General features: G+C 44.4%; 1 protein-coding gene across 1 annotated transcript; it reads right to left on the reverse strand.

Annotated features, from left to right (window-relative positions):
• Positions 1-249: 249 nt before the first annotated feature.
• BANF2 (BANF family member 2) lies at positions 250-5671 on the reverse strand. The gene is made up of 2 exons (XM_070421430.1): positions 5546-5671; positions 250-396 (listed from the first exon to the last, which is right to left on the reverse strand). Exons 1-2 carry the CDS (start codon positions 5669-5671, stop codon positions 250-252), a joined length of 273 nt encoding a protein of 90 aa, XP_070277531.1.
• Positions 5672-17962: the final 12291 nt, after the last annotated feature.

The following is a 17962-nucleotide window of genomic DNA, read 5'->3' on the forward strand; positions in this document are numbered from 1 at the left end:
AAAGCAAAATTGTTCATCCTTTTATATAAAATATATGCTGAGATATTTGTCAGGATGTAAGGGGAGTGATAGTCACTTCTAGGTTGTGGTCTTTGGGTCATTTTCTTGTGTTTGTCCTTTTTTATATTCGTGAATCACTTTTTGTAAACAAGCATGTATCGTTAAGGCTAAAAACACAAATAACGACTCTGAGCCTGGGCCTAGGTACAGGACGTGTCATTACGCAGGCGACTGAGCAAGGGGGTGTGTTCAGAGGAAGCAGGAGCACCACTCCTTCAGGCAGATAGTGCTCTCCTGGGCCTCACGCTCCGTGGCACCACAACAACAAATGAGCCATCTCTGAAACTCCATTTCATTCTTGTGCATCAGAAGAAACTGTCCCAGCAGGGTGTAGGCCTGTGGAGAGGGGACGGGGCAGGGAGGAAAACGGGAAAGGTTATAATAAACTTGACCAGAGGTGCCCTTCCTCCCCCAGCAGGTAAAAATCAAAGGAAGGGCAGGTCATATTTGAGGGAGACCGGCAGTCCCTGAAACCCCGAGTGGGCAATGGGGATTTGGGGACAGGCCCTGGTGAGATGTAAGGCCAAGTTAAATGCCCATCCCTCGGGGCAGGGTTGGAGGCTGTCCGGTCTGGGATGAACCAGAGCCTGTCCTTCTCAGCTTCATGAATCATGAGCACATGAATCACCTGGAATCTTGTTAAAAGGCAGGTTCTGACTCAGTAAGTCTGGGGTGGGACCCGAGAGCATGCATTTCTAACACTCCTGGCTGATGGTTGTCCAAGGACAACACTTTGAGTAGCAAGAGCCTAGCATACCCTTACGGCCTCTGAGCTCATATTTCTCTCCTACACACACACACACACACACACATACACACACACACACACACACAAACACACACACACACGGTTAGAAATGCTCTTCACTCTGCTCCTTTCTCAATTATTCTAGCAAAGGGTTTCCAGCCATGGGCACTGTTGATATACTGGATAAGTGTGGGTTGGAAGGGTGTCCTGCGCAGTGTCCCTGGCCTCCACCAACTAGATGCCAGGAGCACACACCCACTCCCCTGAATTGTGATGCTCATAACCATCTCTGGACATTACCAAGTGTCCCTTTGGGGGGAAAAATATCCCTAGATTTAGAGCCACTACACATGGGACTAGCAGCTGAAGGGCATCTTAGCACCGATTTGCTTCTGCGTGAGGACCCAGAGAACCTGGGCCTCAGTTTCTGCATCTTTGAAGGCACATAGTAGGCCCTGCCCCATCCTGCAAATGGAATTAAGTGAGGTCAATGGGAGAGCATTCGAATAGTGTGAATTCCTTTTTCCTGCTGGAGGCACAGCCCTGTGGGTGGAGCAGAAGGCTTAAAACACACCCATCTTTCCCTTCTGAAGAGTCTCTGAGGATGAAAAACACATGGAAAATAAAGATTCCAGGATTCCTAGTCTATGTCATTCTTAGTTTTCTAACTACTTTCTCCCACAATGTTTCATTTATTTTTCCCCCATTTTAATCACACTCTGCCTGGTGAGGAATAAGGAGCACGTGGAGAGAGGGGTACCCAAGACCGTATGATCACCCTGGCCGGTTTGCTCAGTGGTTAAAGCGTTGGCCTGCGGACCGAAGGGTCACTTCTCTCTCTCTTTCTCTCCCTGCCCTCTCCTCTCTCCCTTTCACTCTGTCTGAAAATCAATGGAAAAAATATCCTCAGGTGAGGGTAAAAAAAAAAAAAAGGAAAGACCATATGACCACAGATTGGCCCAGCCCCCAAACAGTGAAGCCTGGAGATTTGAAGTCATGTTAAGTGCCCACCTCTCGGAGTGGTTTGGGGGCTCCTCAGCCTGGGATGGATGAGAACCAGTGTCCACCTCTCTAGTTCTGGGACATCTCCAGGAAAACCCCTGGCGTCTGTTTACAGTTCCGTAAAACAAAGCCAACTTCGTCTTGACCAAAGGGAACATATTTTTAAAAAGAAATTAAATAAAAGCTGAATCCCAGTCGTAAAACATACCCAAGCATCAGAGTTTGGGCCTTTTCCTTCGAGTCACGGTCCAGTTGTTGAAAAGAGAAAAAGCCAGGAATTTATGGACATTTAAAACTGCTATTTGATATAATCCTAAAAAGCAGTATAGTTGCTTAGAATGATATCATTTTACTTTATAAGGATTCTTGAATGTTCAGTGGTGGATTTTACTGAGGTGGTTTTAATTGAACATTTAAAAAAAGTAAAATTTATTGAATTTAGTTAGTTGAGCCAATTGCTGCAGTAGGTGTGGGAGGTGCAGACGTGAATATAACAGGATCAAGAAACAGAGTTTTGTCTAAGGAGAGGGAACATTGATAATGATGATGATAGTAAGTGGCACTTCTGAGTACCTTTGGTGGGCTCCAGGCCCCTGGCACATTTTAATTCCTCTGATCCTCACATGTGCCCCATCCCATTCTCCAGATAGAGTCACTAAGAATCGAAAGGTTAAGACTCTATTTTCCTCAGCCCCATATTTGCACACCCCAACTGTCCACAGTCTGGCCTGGCATCTATGGCAGTGATGGCGAACCTCTGACATGCGAACTCATTTTTTTGGTTGATTTTTCTTTGTTAAATGGCATTTAAATATATAAAATAAATATCAAAAACATAAGTCTTTGTTTTACTATGGTTGCAAATATCAAAAAATTTCTATATGTGACACGGCACCAGAGTTAAGTTAGGGTTTTTCAAAATGCTGACACGCCGAGCTCAAAAGGTTCGCCATCACTGATCTATGGAGTCCTCTGCCATGTTTAAGGCCTCGCTGCTAGCATCACCGGGCTGGTAATCGGAGCCGCCATATCCCCAGCAGGCTCAGCAGCCAGGAAGCCAGGGAATGCATGGTACGCAGGGCCAGTGGCAAACTTTCCAGGAATGCTGCAGGAAGAAGGGCCTCGTCTTGCAGCCTCCAGAGCCAAGTTGCAACCTGACGCTCCCTTCTCCATTTTCTCTCTCTAGTTTCACCCTGCTACCTTCCATCAGTGGGAAGGGAGAGTTAGCTTGCTCCACCCTGCTCCCAAGGGAAGCCAGAGTCGTGCACTCCTGTCATGGCCCTGCCAGAAGCCTGCTCAGTTTCTCTCCTGGCTCCAGAAAGTCAGCCCCAAACCCTGGAGAAGAGAAACTGCCCTACTCCCTCCTTGGGCCAAAGTTCAGGAAAATCTGGCCGTAGGAATGATGACGTAAAGACAGAAATCCTGAGCATATAGTCCCACACTCCTACAACCTGAACAGCGGCCACCTTGAAGCCAGGGATGTTCATTCTTTCCTGTGACAGCCATGTCCACATGGCAGGATGGTGGCCCACAGGCACACTTCCCCTCAACTCCAAGTCCGAACAGTGAGCAGGTCTGGGCCACCCTCCAGTTTGCCAATTTCTTTCTTTTTTTTTTTTTTTTTTTTAATGTATTTTATTGATTTTTTACAGAGAGGAAGAGAGAGGGATAGAGAGTTAGAAACATCGATCAGCTGCCTCCTGCACACTCCCTATTGGGGATGTGCCCACAACCAAGGCACATGCCCTTGGCTGGAATCGAACCTGTGACCCTTGAGTCTGCAGGCTGATGCTCTATCCACTGAGCCAAACCGGTTAGGGCCAATTTCTTGCTAAACAGTAGTGATATTTGTGTCTGCACTGGGGTTGGGTTCCCCTGTGTGTGACCCAGGCAGTCACATGGAGCCCTGGGTTCCAGTGCTTTGGTGTCTTGGGAGAGTGCTCATGGCTCAGGGCTAAGGGCAGCCTCATGGTCTGCATCCCAGCAGGTCCTCAGAAAGGGTGCAGAAAGAACCAGCACCCATGAGACAGGCCAAGAAAGCTGTCACCACTGCAGCCCGACTCTGGGTAGCAAGTTCTTGGATGCCTGAGAATTTCTCAGTCATCCATTCCCTTGTCTTAAACGTGCCTATCACCCACCTGCAATTCTCATTAAAAACACAGTGAAGCTGGAAAAGGCAAAACTATGGGGACAGAAAACAAACAAGTCAGTGGTGGCCAGGGACTGAGGGTGGGGACTATGAAGATCATGGGGCACATTTTTGAGTGACAGAATTGTTTTATGCCTTGACTGTGGTAGTAGCTACATGAGTGCATGCACCTGTCAAAACTTGCAGAACTGAGTACTAAAATGGTGGCATTTACTGTATGTAAATAAAATTATTTGTTAAATGGTGAATATGGCTGACCAACAGCAAAACCTCACAATGATGGAAACACTACATAAATGGTGGTAGTAGCCAGAATACTGGTTACGTGTGGGAGGGAGGGACGGCATTGATCTGGAAGAGGCACAAGAGAATCATCTGGAATTCTGGAGGCATCTGACCATTGGATCCAGGTAGTGGGTCCATGGATGTATAAATATCTGTCACAAAATTCATTGAGCTGAACTCTGCATATCAATGTTAAGTATGCTACACCACAATAGAAAAGTAAGAGGGATAATCATTTCTTTTTTAAAAGAACTTTTAATTTAAAACATCTCTCCTAGGCAGACTTGCCTACTTTATTACATGCTGGGGAGTGGTGCTATCTCCTTTATCTGAGAGGAAAGAGTCAAATGTACCTCAGTGGTGAAGCTCCAACTTCCTAACTACACCACCGCTTGGATATTAAATTGGCTGCTAGATTGGGGTGTTAGAGTATTTAACATCTGGTGCAAAGCAGCGTGCCCATCAGAAAACCACAGGCAGACGCCTCCTGGAAACAGCTGCACACGGTGCGGGTGCAAACCACACTGCTTGTCAGCCATGCACGCAGCAGTTCCCAGCCTCCTTGGGTGTTTCTGCACGGTCCTTCTGCCTGGTGGTGGAGACTGATGTTGAAAACTGAAGGGAGTAAGCAGCACTTCAGTTTGTTGGTGGTGCCTCGCTTGACAGAGCGTGTAAGGCTCTGTGAATTCCTGCCCACCTCTGTGTGTGCTCACTTTCTTTTCTGTCTAAAGTTCCAAGCAGCCTTATATTGCACCATAGAAACAATTACTAGCATATAGACAAAAATGTTCAGATTCCATCAGCTAACCCTAAGGCCGTTCTTGGGTTGTGAGTGACATCTTTGAACAACTCACATCCTCTTACTCTGGTGCAGACCCTGGGCTGCTGTTACTCCACCTGCCATCACGAGGCTGGTGGCCTGATGGAGCAAGTGAGACCCCACAGGTCTCTCGGGGATGTGGGGAGTGCCTCCAAACCACCCATCCCAACAGTTCAGCCCCAGACTCGGGCGGCTGGCTCACTTCTGTGGACCCCTGGGTGTTTGAACACCAAATGAATCATGCCCGGCTCAGCTGCTCTGAGCCAAAGAGATTCAATTTTCCCATCGTCCACTGGTCCTTGAGGCTGCTCAAGCATGTGGGTGGGGTCTGTAGCACAGAAGCATGTGGTGCCCTGCCAAGTGGCAGCTTTGCTCTCTTCATGGCCACTTATAGGCACATGTGGCAGTGGCTACCACCTGGCAGGACTAAGGGAAGAGAGGTTGGGAAGAGAAGTTGGAGAAATAAGGAAAAAGGAATTACCTTGTTGAAACCTTTGGTGACCAAATTGATTGCAAGTTCATGGCTGATCCCATCTATGCAGACAACATCCTTTTCTCCAATGGGTTCAGAGAGGAAAGCTCTCAACCTGGGAGACATGTGATTCATTCTCTGCAACAGCAGTGAAGGAAAAACGGTTAAGAAGTGGCTGGCCACTCACAGTGTGAGTGGACATTGGGGAACTCCCTCAGCCTACCAAGAGACAGGGAGGGACAGATGGCAGGTTACCTTTCACCTTCCAAATTTATTGGGGTGTTTAGATGTCAGGTGCAATGCCCAGCACTGAAGGCCTTTGCACATCTATTCCCACCTGGATGTACTAAGATATGCTAATGTGGCCGCAGATGAGTCCAATAAAACTCCACAAAGAGAATGTGCTTGAAACTAAGAACTGCTTCAGGGGTTCTCAACCTCGGCTGCACATTAGAATCACCTGGGAATCTTTTTAAAATCCTGATTTCTGGGCCTCATCCTCCGGAAATTCTGTTTCTTTGTTACTAATATTGTGGCCCCACCCCATAACAAAGAAACAGAATTTACAGAGGATGAGGCCCAAAAATCAGGATTTAAAAAAGATTCCCAGGTGATTCTAATGTGCAGCCAAGGTTGAGAACCACTGGCTTAAATGCTTAAGCAAACATCACTTCTCTTAGCTAATTATCCTACCTTCTCAATCACCCAGCACTTTGTCATACTTTTATTTTATGGAGCATTTATCACACTCTATAATTGTTGGTTGTTTGGTTGCAAGTAACAGAAAACTCTTAAGCTGGATCAAATATTAAAGAAGACAATATAAGGTCACAGCTCCGTTTCTCTGATTCTTTCCATTTTTCCTCTTTGTGTTTGCTTCAGTTGTGGTTGTTTCCCCTCATGTGGTGAAATGGCTGTTCCAGCACTTATGTTTTCCAACAGTGACACCCCAAAAAGAAAGAGGAGTTCCAAGCAGAGCCTCATTCAGTCTCAAAGGTCTGCATGGAATCCCAGTGTAAGCTTAGTCACAGCTCTATGCCCCAGTCCTCAACCTGGGAGTGGAATTGGCTTTCTCTAAGCCATGTGTAAGCTGTGAGTTCAAGCATAGTTCCCTGAACAAAATCAGGATTATTATTCAGAGTTGGGGAGATGGGTGTTAGAGCAGTAACTATAACATTCCATTATGGTCCACCCATATGATGAACTAACATTCATATACTCTCCTTCCTTTGCATAATCATCAGAAATACCCACCCTTCCCCTCACCCTTTCAATTCATTATTTTCTGGAAGATGAATCATAGCATCATGTCTGAAAGTAGCTACTCATGGAATGGTAACATATGAACTAAATTCTGAAGTTCACCACCATCAGCTTAGCCAGCTGGGCCAAGAAAAACCCACGATACCTGCATTAAGCATATCCAGAAGGGGGATTCTCCATTTGGAGAAGGGGAGAATGGGAAACACATTCAGTTGTCATTGGTCAATAGTACATACAATGGTGAGGCAATCATGAGGATTCCTTATCCTGATGGTAAAGCAAGTTCCTTAGTCAGACAAGATAGCAGCCCCCAGTTCTGGGTTTGAGTGTATCTCCTTTGTCTACTGCCTTGTTAACATTGAGTGGGTATGAGATGGATGCCTTCCAAGGAGAATCATAGTTTTAACACCCAACTTCTTGTAGGTAAAAGTTCAGAGATTGGCTACTTTCTTTGACAATTTAGATCCCCTAAGAATTTAACGGGTTTCTTCTAAGTTCATGGGCTGGTAGTTCTAGCTGAGATCCTGAACTCGGTATCTTTCATCTGGCAGCTGGCCTCTGTGTCTTGCCCACTGCCCCACTCCTCATATTCCTTCATCTCTGAAGTGGGGAACTACCCAAATTTGTTCCTTGCCCTCAGCTGTATCCCAGCTGCGTCTTCACAATAAGTCAATTGTCCCCTTTATTGAGCTTGAGGTCCTTAAGATGCTCAGAAGAGATGTGGTAACTGGAGCAATATTTTTCTGGGGCCCCAGTCTTTTTTTGATAAGTCGCCCAACTTTTTGCCTGTGTTCTAACTTTAGCAGAAAAATCAGCTTTCCAATCTAGCAGGACTTGCTCATCAACGTCCAGTCACTTTCCATTGCAGGCTACAGGCAGGAAGGCCCTCTCTTAGCAAAGCTGTATTTTCATCTCTCTCCACTCGAAAATAGGCCACCTTCCCCCCAAATATGTCTTCTAGGACCTTAATGAAGACTACTGAAGGTAGTCAACATCCTGAATATTTCCAAATCTCTAGGTGTTGTGTCTCATACTCAGAAGGCCTGTATCCCAGAATACAACAGCCCCCCACCCCCATTTCGCTAAACCAGGATCTCCGTCTTCCTAGTTGGAGTAAAGACGTCCCTGATGCTCTCTACATGAACATCTCTTCTCAGCCAACCCACATTTAAGGTTTGCTCGTTGTCACATCCTCTTAGTTTATGATACAAGCAACAGAAAATCCAGTTCAAACTAGCTTACACAGTAGGCGGCTTTATTAGCGTAAGCTACCCAAAAGTCCGGAGGTGAATCACATGAAATTTGATCAAGACTCCAGCTTGATTTCCCTGCAACACTGTTGACTCAACCTTTCTCTACACATTGGCTCAATCCTCAGCTTGACTCTTCGTGGAAATAATAGGGCTGTAGCAGGGCCTGTTATGTTTGTTTTTCCTTTCTTTAAAAATATGTTTTTATTGATTTCAGAGAGAGGAAGGGAAAGATATAGAAACATCAATGTTGCCCTCTGCCCACCCACCCCCTGGGGATTGAGCCTGAAACCAGGGCACATGCCCTGACTGGGAATCAAACTGTGACCTCCTGGTTCATGGGTCGAGGCTCAACCACTGAGCGCACCAGCCAGTGAGCCTGTCCCCACCCCTCTTCCCAAAGAAAAGCACTGTTTTTGCATAGAAGCTACCAACAAATGCCTTCTTCAGTCCAAACCATCATATGCCAGGCTCTAAAACGTAATCTATGGCCTAATCTAAGTGTCCTACCTCTGGTTCAGAAAGTGAGTATGTTACCTGCAAAGCACATAGGGTGGATATGGGACACAAAATCAGGGTAGTTGTCATGTTACTGGAGACAGTTACCCTCTACCACAATACCGGATGAAGTTAGGAGAGCAACTCAGCATCTACCACATATTCCCTAGCACAGTGGTCGGCAAACTGCGGCTCGTGAGTCACATGCGGCTCTTTGGCCCCTTGAGTGTGGCTCTTCCACAAAATACCCCATGCGGGCACGCACATACAGTGCGATTGAAACTTCGTGGCCCGTGCACAGAAGTCGGTATTTTGTGGAAGAGCCACACTCAAGGGGCCAAAGAGCCGCATGTGACTCACGAGCCGCAGTTTGCCGACCACTGCCCTAGTAGATGATGAGGTTTCAAGGACCACGACTGCCTCTAATGGTCTTTGCTTCCCACTGAACTCCAGTCCCAGCAGCAATGATGATATAAACGACTGATGCATCCATTGCTTTCAAATGTCTCTCTTTCACAGTGCTGGTCCCCATGCCTGTCTCCACGCTCTCAGTTCTCCTCTGGACCTTTCGGTAAAATCCAGCTTCCCCTGTAAGCCTTCCTGCCCCCAAATGTTTTGTGACACTTCAGATGAAATTAAACTGGATCTGGCCCTGGTCGGTGTGGTTTAGTTGGTTGGGCATCATCCCACCAAAATATTTTGGGTTCAATTCCTGCTCAAGGCACATGCCCAGGTTTTGGGCTCAATTGTCAGTGGGGGCAGCTGATTGATGATGTTTCTCTCTCATTGATGTTTCTCTCTCTCCCTCTCCCTTCCTCTCTCTCTAAAAATAAATTTTTAAAAATCTTAAAATAAAAAGCAGCAGTGGATCTGAAGACACTGATTTTTAGGAGTCAGCGGGTTCCTAAGGAAAGTGGTTTCAACGTGTTGGCTGATTCTGGGAAAGGAAACATAAGGTAAGAGAGGTTATCCAGGGTCCCCTGTCTCCGTGGGTCTCAAACACACGAATGTGTGAGCTGCAAATACATTATTATACAGAGGTCATCGATTTCTCTCTCTTGCAGCTAAATACAAAGATTGCTCTTAATTTATGAAAATGTGTTAACGGATGAACTCTGCAACACCCATCACCTTGTGGCCAATGAACCAGGATTGGTGGCTCAGCTCAGGGAGGGCACGTAAGAGATTGGGATTTCTGAGTAGGAGGAAGAGTGCGAGCATGCTGGCAGGGCTCCCCAACTCTGCTGAGGGAAAATTCCATTGACTATCCACGTTGGCCATCTGTTAAGTTAAACATCTCAACCTATTATAAGAATAAATGGAAACTACAACATCGTTATCAGTTTACCAACAGCATCAAAGACAAGTAATTACTAGCAACACCTTGCATGTGTTTGCTTTTCTCACACACCTGATCTCACTTTGATCCTTGGAAAACTCTGGAGGATGGGCAGTGATTTTAATCTGCTAAAGACCCACTAAATAAAAGGTATTTGCAATAATTAGGACACCTTTGTCTGAGAACCATAGTTCTAAACTATGGTACCCGCCCCCTAACATTTGTCAATGTGTCTGGGGACAATTTTGGTTGTATCAACTGAGGGAAGGGAAAGTGTGGTTGGCATCTAACGGGTAGAGGTCAGGGTTGTTGCCAAACATTCTATAATGCACACAAAAGACCCTACCCCCAGAGAATTATCTGGCCCCCATATCCATAGTGTCAAGGCTGATAAACCCTTGGCTACAAATAACAGAAAACTTTATTCAAGCAGTTAAACAATAAGTACATTTCTAATCTCACATAAACAGAAATCCACTGGTGAGGTGGACCCAGGATTCTGTCAGTCAGTGCTCTATGTTATCAAGGACCAGCCTAGCTGCCCCCAGGGCCCCAAGATGCAGACATGGAGACTTTCAAAGGAAGGAGAGGTCATTTCTTCTTGGTGTGCTCAGAGTGTCTTCTGTAGAACTTTCCTTAGTTTCATTGGCCAGAACCAGGCAACACGTCTACCCATAAACCAGTAATACTGTCCAGGGGAGTGGAACTCAATGGGGTGTGGATGAAGTCAGCCTCGTAAGCATGTGGCTGCTCAGAGAATGTAAGCTTCTGTAAGAAGTAGGAGAAGAGGAGGTTGATGCTGGGTAGATAAACAACCTAAAGACCATGTACACTACGTCTTCTAACCCTACTCCAATATTCAGTCCATCACAACTAGTGCTTTTCAAAGTTTAATGTGTGCACAGACCACCTGGGGGTTCTTGTGTGGCTCAGTGGTTGAGCATCAACCCGTGAACCAGGAGGTCGCTGGTCGGATTCCCGGCCAGGTTTGGGCTCGATCCCCAGTTGGGGCGGGGCGGGGGGGGGGGGGGGGGGGCGTGCAGGAGGTAGCCGATCAAAGATGTTTCTCCCTCATCAATGTTTCTCTCTCTCTCTCTCTCTCTCTCTCTCTCTCTCTTTCTCTCTCTCTATCTCAAAGAGCAGGTTTTGATACAGCAGGTCTGGGGTGGGGCCTGAGATGCTGCATTTCTAACAAGTTTCTAAGAAGATGCCAATGAAGAGAGCCCACAGATCACAGATTGAGTAGCAAGGTGTTACCTGATGCCACTTACTCTTTTTATGTTACTTTATATTTAATTGTATTATTTTATACTTAAAGTAGAGTAGTTTCCCCTTATTTGTGGGGAATACATTCCAAGACCCCCAGTGGATGCTTGAAACCGTGGATAGTACTGAATATACTAGTTTTATTGCGATTTTCAACTGGTGTGCCACAAGAAATTTTAAATCATGCAATACCTGACTATTTAGTCATGGGCACTGACATATTTTCCCTTAGATTGTCAAATTAAAAAATGACAATAGCCAACACCAGAATAGCCATCCAGTATGAATGAATCAAAATGGTACCTATTTTTTTTGTCAGTTTGGCAAAAAATATGTATTTTTTGGTGTGCCGCAGAATTTTAGTAATGAGTTTATGTGTGCCGTGAGATGAAAAAGGTTGAAAATCACTGATATACTATATTTTTCCTACACGAACATACCTTTTCACCTAAAGGAAGCATTTACCACTTCTTTTTGGCACCTCTGAATTTTCAGCATCATTGGTACTTTGGGGCCATTATTAAGTAAAATAAGGGTTATTTGAACACAGGCACTGCAATACCTACCAACGGTCAATCTGGTAACCAAGAGGGCTACTTAAATGACTAATGGGTGGGTGGGGAGCATGACAGTGTGGAGACACTGGACAAAGGGATGACTCACGTCCCATGTGGGATGGAGCAGGATAGCACAAGATTTCATCACACTACTCAGAACGGTGCACAATTTAAAAGTTATGAATTGTTTATTTCTGGAATTTTCTGTTTAATATTTTTGGAACCTGGTCAGCTGTGGGTAACAAACTGTGGAAAGCAAGTCTGCAGATAAGGGCAGACTACTGTACACATAGCATAAAATTTACCATCTTAACTATTTTTCAGCTTACAGTTCAGTAGTGTTAAGCATATTTACCTTGTTGTGCAACAATCTACGGAACTCTTTTCATCTTGCAAAACTGAGCCTCTGTCCCCCTTAAATGACTCTCCATTCTCACCTCCCCCAGCTTCTGGCAACCACCATTCTACTTTCTGTCTCTAGGAAGTTGACTTCTGTAGGTAACGCATATTTGTCCTTTGGTGACTGACTTATTTCACTCAGCCTAATGGCCTCAAAGGTCAATCATGTTGCATCATGTGTTAGAATTTTCTTCCTTTTTAAGGAAGTTCACCTCATCTTGTTTATCCATTCATCCATCAAAGTTGGGTTGTTTCCAACTTCTGGCTATTGTGAGTAAGGCGGTTATGAACACGGGTGTACAAAGATCTCTTCAAGGTCCTGCTTTCAAGTCTTTGGGGTATATACCCTGAAGTGGGATTTTGGGATCATAAGGTAATTAATTCTGCATTTAATCTTTTGAGAAACCTCCATACTGTTTTCCACAGTGGCCGGACCGCAATGTTACTTAAGCTTGACAGAACATTAGACTCACATTGGGAGATTTACAAATTACAGATGCTTGGGTCCCTCTTCCAAGGTTTGATTTAATTAGCATAGCATGTGGCCCGGACATTGGGATTTAAAAAAACTCTCCAGGAGATTCAATATGCTGCAAAGTTTTGAAAGCCACTGCTTCCTTGCCATTTGCTTCTTCCTCATAAAACTATGAGTAGGCTTTCTAGGATGTTGGGACTCCAGCTCAGTGGGACTTTCTGGTGGGCTCTCTAACATCTGAGTCACCAGATGGCATATGCTCAGCAACTCACAGGCAGTGTCCACCCCCACCCTCACCCCCAATCACCGAAGCACATCTTATCCTCATTAACCATCAATAAGAAGATGTAACTATGACCCCTGATGGCTTTGAAGTCAGAGAACTCCAGAGCAAGCAGACCTCAATACCAGCCTACCCACCCCTTTTCTTTTTAATTAAAAAAAAAAAATATGGATCTTTACTTCAAAGGAAATTTTACCTGGAATCCCTTTGAATAAAATAGATCAAAGCAGAATTACTCTTGGCTGGGGAATGAAGTGATGGCAACAGAGAGGCTCCTCCTCCCCACAAACACAAAATCATCTCCATAGCCCCCTTGTACTCCCCTAAACCTCTCTGATCTAGCCTAAACCCCTCATTTTGCCCATAAGAAAATGGAGGCCCAAGAATTAAAGTGACCTGCTCAAGATCATGTACCGAACAAAGCACAGCTGGCTCCATGTTTCCCAGAGGAGCGTCCCCCTTCTAAATCACTCAGCATTTCCTGGGTGGGCTTCCAGGTGGGCTGTGCTATGGGCGGATTAAGCACTTGGTCACCATGTGGCAAAACTACTGCAAATGTCTTAAAGAGTCCTGTAATAGATTCTTGTGTTAGATGGTGTACTCTCAATTACTTTATTTTGAACCACAAAGCCCTGTTGGGAGAGCAGGGTGGAGGGAGCACATTGGCAGGAAATAACCTCAATCAAGTCTGGTTTTAGATGCTTAGAGAAATCACCTGTTTAAACAAGGAATAAAAGAGTCAATGGAATTTAATCATGGTTCCCAAAGGAATGACCTCCTAGTTGCAAATGTTTGACTTTGTTTAAAGATCATTTTTAAAATCTATACAATAGGTCTTTATGTGGAGGCATCACAAATATGCCCTGTTAGATACGTGGGGTGGGAGTGAGGGGACTGATCTAATGCCACACAAATGGGTATTTGGGGCTTGGGATACAATTTTCAGTGAGGATGTTATACACGAATTTAAAAAAAAATGACATCTCTCAACAGCAACCATTAGTTGGAATTGAAGTCATTATGCTCGGAAAACCTTACAAGATGATTCAAAAAGTGACCACAATGATGGAGACACTGATGTGGACAATACATGAATATAGTGAGCATACTATTGTTTTAATGAAATATAAATGGAAAAAGTGCCATATTTCTAAATATATTATTTTATATGTGATTTTAAATGTACGTAATGGAATCATGAAATAAAATGGTATAAGTAGACTATTTATACCCCCAAAATTTCTATTCAAATGGCCAAACATTCTGGGAGGTCTTCTTGCTGAGAAAATGAGATATCATATTTTTATGCTTGCTTTATATTTTGGCATAGATGGGATTGACCCAGGAACTGAGATGTTAATAGTCAAACTTTATGTTTTGCCCTCAACCTTTACTGAGGGTGGTAACAAGGGGTAGGTTGCAAGGGGTGTGTTATCTGCATATGTGTTAACATTATTGAGAATATTGCTGTCCTTATTTTTGCTCTATAAAATGTCACACATAATAAATCTTTTGGAATTTAATGCAAATAAAAACATATACCATTCAAAATTGGTATATTTCTACTTTTATGATAAAAAGAATTTGTAAACATATTTCTCTTTTTATTCAGCCTACTAGGGAGCTTTGAGCTAAACATGATGACCATATAGAGAAACTAGCATGAATTAAAACCTCCCTCCCTTCATAGTTCTCATTACTTCTGTTCAATGCCTCCATTTTCTCTTTCTACCTTTACTTTAAAACGTAAATACATGTACTCAAAATACTCAACCCTTTATTAAAAGCTGCCTTATTATATGTCCAAACATATGGAGAAGATAAAAAGTTCCTAAACTAAGCAGATTTATGGGAAAACTCAGGGTCCAATTCTATGTCCTCAAAACTCTGCAGCCTTGCAGCACTAAATGCAGGCAAGAGAATGAGGGTGAGAATGATCTCGGGATTGTCCCTACAGAGGCCCTTGGCCGTCAGTGAGAGGATGGTGAGATGATGGCGTTGGACTCGGAGAGAGTGAAGAAACTACACACTTCTCACCAATCAGGAATGTTGTCTGCCAAACACCACTCTTGACTCTCAGGACCTCCTCCTCACCCCTCAAAGCTGCACCTTCTCCCTTCAGAAGACCAGGGCTTGTCCCTCTCCAGTCATTCATAGAGAAAGGATAAAAAGAAGGGAGATAGTGTTTCTCTGACATTGAGGTCTGACTCTGAGGACCCCGTTTTCCCTTTAAGCTGTTAAGTATCTGAGGAGACCCTGCAAGGTTTCCTCCCTTTTTGAATGAAAGCTCATGGCCTCAAGACATAGAGCTCCAGTATGTATAGTCAACCAGAATTACTTTCAGGGCACCCATGCCCATCACAGTGTCCTGGGGTTGGCCAAGCCACACCCTGGTACACCTATGAATGACTTTCTCGTGAGAATTTCCCACCACTAATGGATAGCCTATCTGAGGAGGATGTAACAAAAAGAAAAGCAGATCTGAGAGAAGGAAGCCACCAGCAATGCAGATAGGTAGAAGAAATTCCCAAGTGATGGAGTCAGCAATGAAGGTAGAAATATCTGACTGTGAGATCTTGAGAGGATTCCTGACCAAAGACTCAATTTCCTCATCTATAAAATGAGGATCATGTCACCCACCCACATGATGGTTGTGTAGATCAAATGAGTTAACTGAATGTCAAATGGGTAATAAATACACTGTCTGAATAGAGTAAGTACCACTACAAGTGAGCTGATTTACTGGGATTATATTTAATCATTATTTCTCAAGCCTATTACCAAACAATTCTCTATGGGTATATGATCAAGTTGATTTCTGTTTCTTCTAACACTGTTATATTCTAAAACATGAGCTTACTGTGTCCTCCATATCATGGAAAGACCTTTCGGCATCCAACCCTGTAAGAGATGTCTATTGTCTACCCTGCTGAGCAGCCACACTCTCTACTTCTGGGACCAACACCCCCACTCCCCTGTAAGGACCACTTTTCCCCAAACCTCATTCTCTATCTTCCCAACACCCTGACTCCAGGGGACAACAATGTTCAGGCCTGGCCAGTGAAACTAGACGCCATGGTCGGCAAGCCGTGGCTCGCGAGCCACGTGTGGCTCTTTGGCCCCTTGAGTGTGGCTCTTCCACAAAATACCGCACACGGGCGCTCACGTACAGTGAGATTGAAACTTCGTGGCCCATGCACAGAAGTCGGTATTTTGTGGAAGAGCCACACTCAAGATGCCAAAGAACCGCATGTGGCTCGAAAGCCAGGGTTTGCCGAGCCGCAGTTTGCTGACCACTGAACTAGAGTATCACTTTGGCTACTGTATAATGATTGGTTCAAAAATGGGTACACTATGCAGCCTTTGCCAAGTCTGGGAGTTCTGTTAGAATTACTGGTACAGAGGCTGTCTTTCTCTGGAAGGATTGCTGAGCTGGTAGGATGTGAGTGCAGAACTGCTGGTGACCATCTTTGCTATTACCTGTGCCTGAGAACCTGCCTGAGAAGGAAGCAACACGTAGGAAAGCAAATCAGAGGGAAGGGGACAGATTTCCAAATAATCATTTGCAGGCCTGGATTTAGCCATGCCTGAAGGCATATACCCCTGAACTTTTCAATTATGTTAGGCAGTATTTCTCTCTTGTTTAATTCCGTTTAAGTGGGGATTGTGCTCTTTGAAACAAAGAATTCTAATTAAAACACCCCAATTTCATGCACTTGCTCATTCAACAAGTGTGCCTACTTTGTGCATCTTCATTCTGCCCAGAGACCTGTGTCAAAATTAGTCCCAAGGCTTAGGCATCAGGGATGGAAAAATCATTTTTCAGTGACCATAATGTTCATCATTCAAAAATAAAGGTAATATTTGCCTTCCTTGCCCTTAGATCCAAGTATATAATGACAAATAAGATCTTTGGTGGCTGTCTCACACATGACCCTTTAAGGCTGTTATTCATTGTTTATCTGAAATGCAATTGAACTGGGCATCCAGAGATCAGGGGGCATTCCTAAGACAAGAAGTTACCTCTTTGAAGAACTAGAAAGGAGAAGGAGGGTTGACTTCATGATTCTAGACTCCACTCAAAGGGCAATCTGGGTCTGAAGGTCACTGCTAGATTTCTTCTGGGCATGCTGGGCTGGGTGTAGGAGACCTGACCATTAGCTCTGCCCATGCCCAGCAGTGTGACCTTGGGCAAGTCACTTTTGTTTCATATTTATAAACGTAATATGCTGGATGTGCTGCAACCCATTGTTCTGGTCCCTTCTAACATTTTGTGCTTTTTTGTGTGTGGTTAATTTATAGTTTTTAGATGGTATAAAATTCATACCGGTCCACAATTTCTATTCTGCCATTTTTGAATTCAAAAGGTTCTGGAAACCAGAATTTTTTTTAAAACTATTTGGCAGCAAAACCTGGCCTGAACTGACATGAGGCTATTTATAGTCTTTATTATCCCACTTAGTGTGAATATTTATACATTTGTCACAGGAATATTAATAGGTTTGTTTACAGGGTGCTGAGCCAGACTCCACTGGGAATGTTCTGCAATATAGAGAATGTGCACCATTTTGCCTTTCAAAAATTAAAAAATTTAAATTCCCCCCAAACATCTGGATCCAATGGTTTTGAGTAAGGTATTATTGGCCTGTGCTAAGATCACTGTGCCTGCAGCCAAGACAACTACAAGGATCCCCTGAAGAAGTCACTTGTCTCTCCAGCTTATCTGCACTCTACCTTTCTCATCCATGCCTCTAAGCCTCCCAATCTTCTTCCCCTGGATAAAATTGTCCCCTTTCCCTAAAATCCTACCTATGCTGGATATCCTTTGCCTGGATAGTAGTTCTAGCTGGGGCTGTTTCTGATTGCATCTCTCCTTCGTGAAGATATTTCCTCTCCTTCTGCGCCCATTCTCTGCCAAGGATCAAGGGCTGATCTAAAAATGTCATCACTCTAGCAGGGCGGTTCCATTGGCTGGAGTGTTGTCCAGCACACCAAAAGGCTGTGGTTTGGATTCCTGGTCAGGGCACATACCTAGGTTGGAGGTTCGATCACTGGTTGGGACACATATGGGAGGCACTAATCAATTTTTATCTCTC

The sequence above is a fragment of the Myotis yumanensis genome, unplaced genomic scaffold (genome assembly GCF_028538775.1).
Source record: "Myotis yumanensis isolate MYYU_CA2020_CCGP unplaced genomic scaffold, mMyoYum1.0.hap1 SCAF_7, whole genome shotgun sequence".
NCBI classification, from domain to species: Eukaryota; Metazoa; Chordata; class Mammalia; order Chiroptera; family Vespertilionidae; genus Myotis; species Myotis yumanensis.

Coding starts and splice junctions, on each gene's coding strand:
- BANF2 (XM_070421430.1), bottom strand. CDS start 5,671: ATGAATCACATGTCTCCCAGGTTGAGAGCTTTCCTCTCTGAACCCATT. Junction 397..5,545: donor TCACCAAAGGTTTCAACAAG/GTAATTCCTTTT, acceptor CCCTCTCCACAG/GCCTACACCCTGCTGGGACA.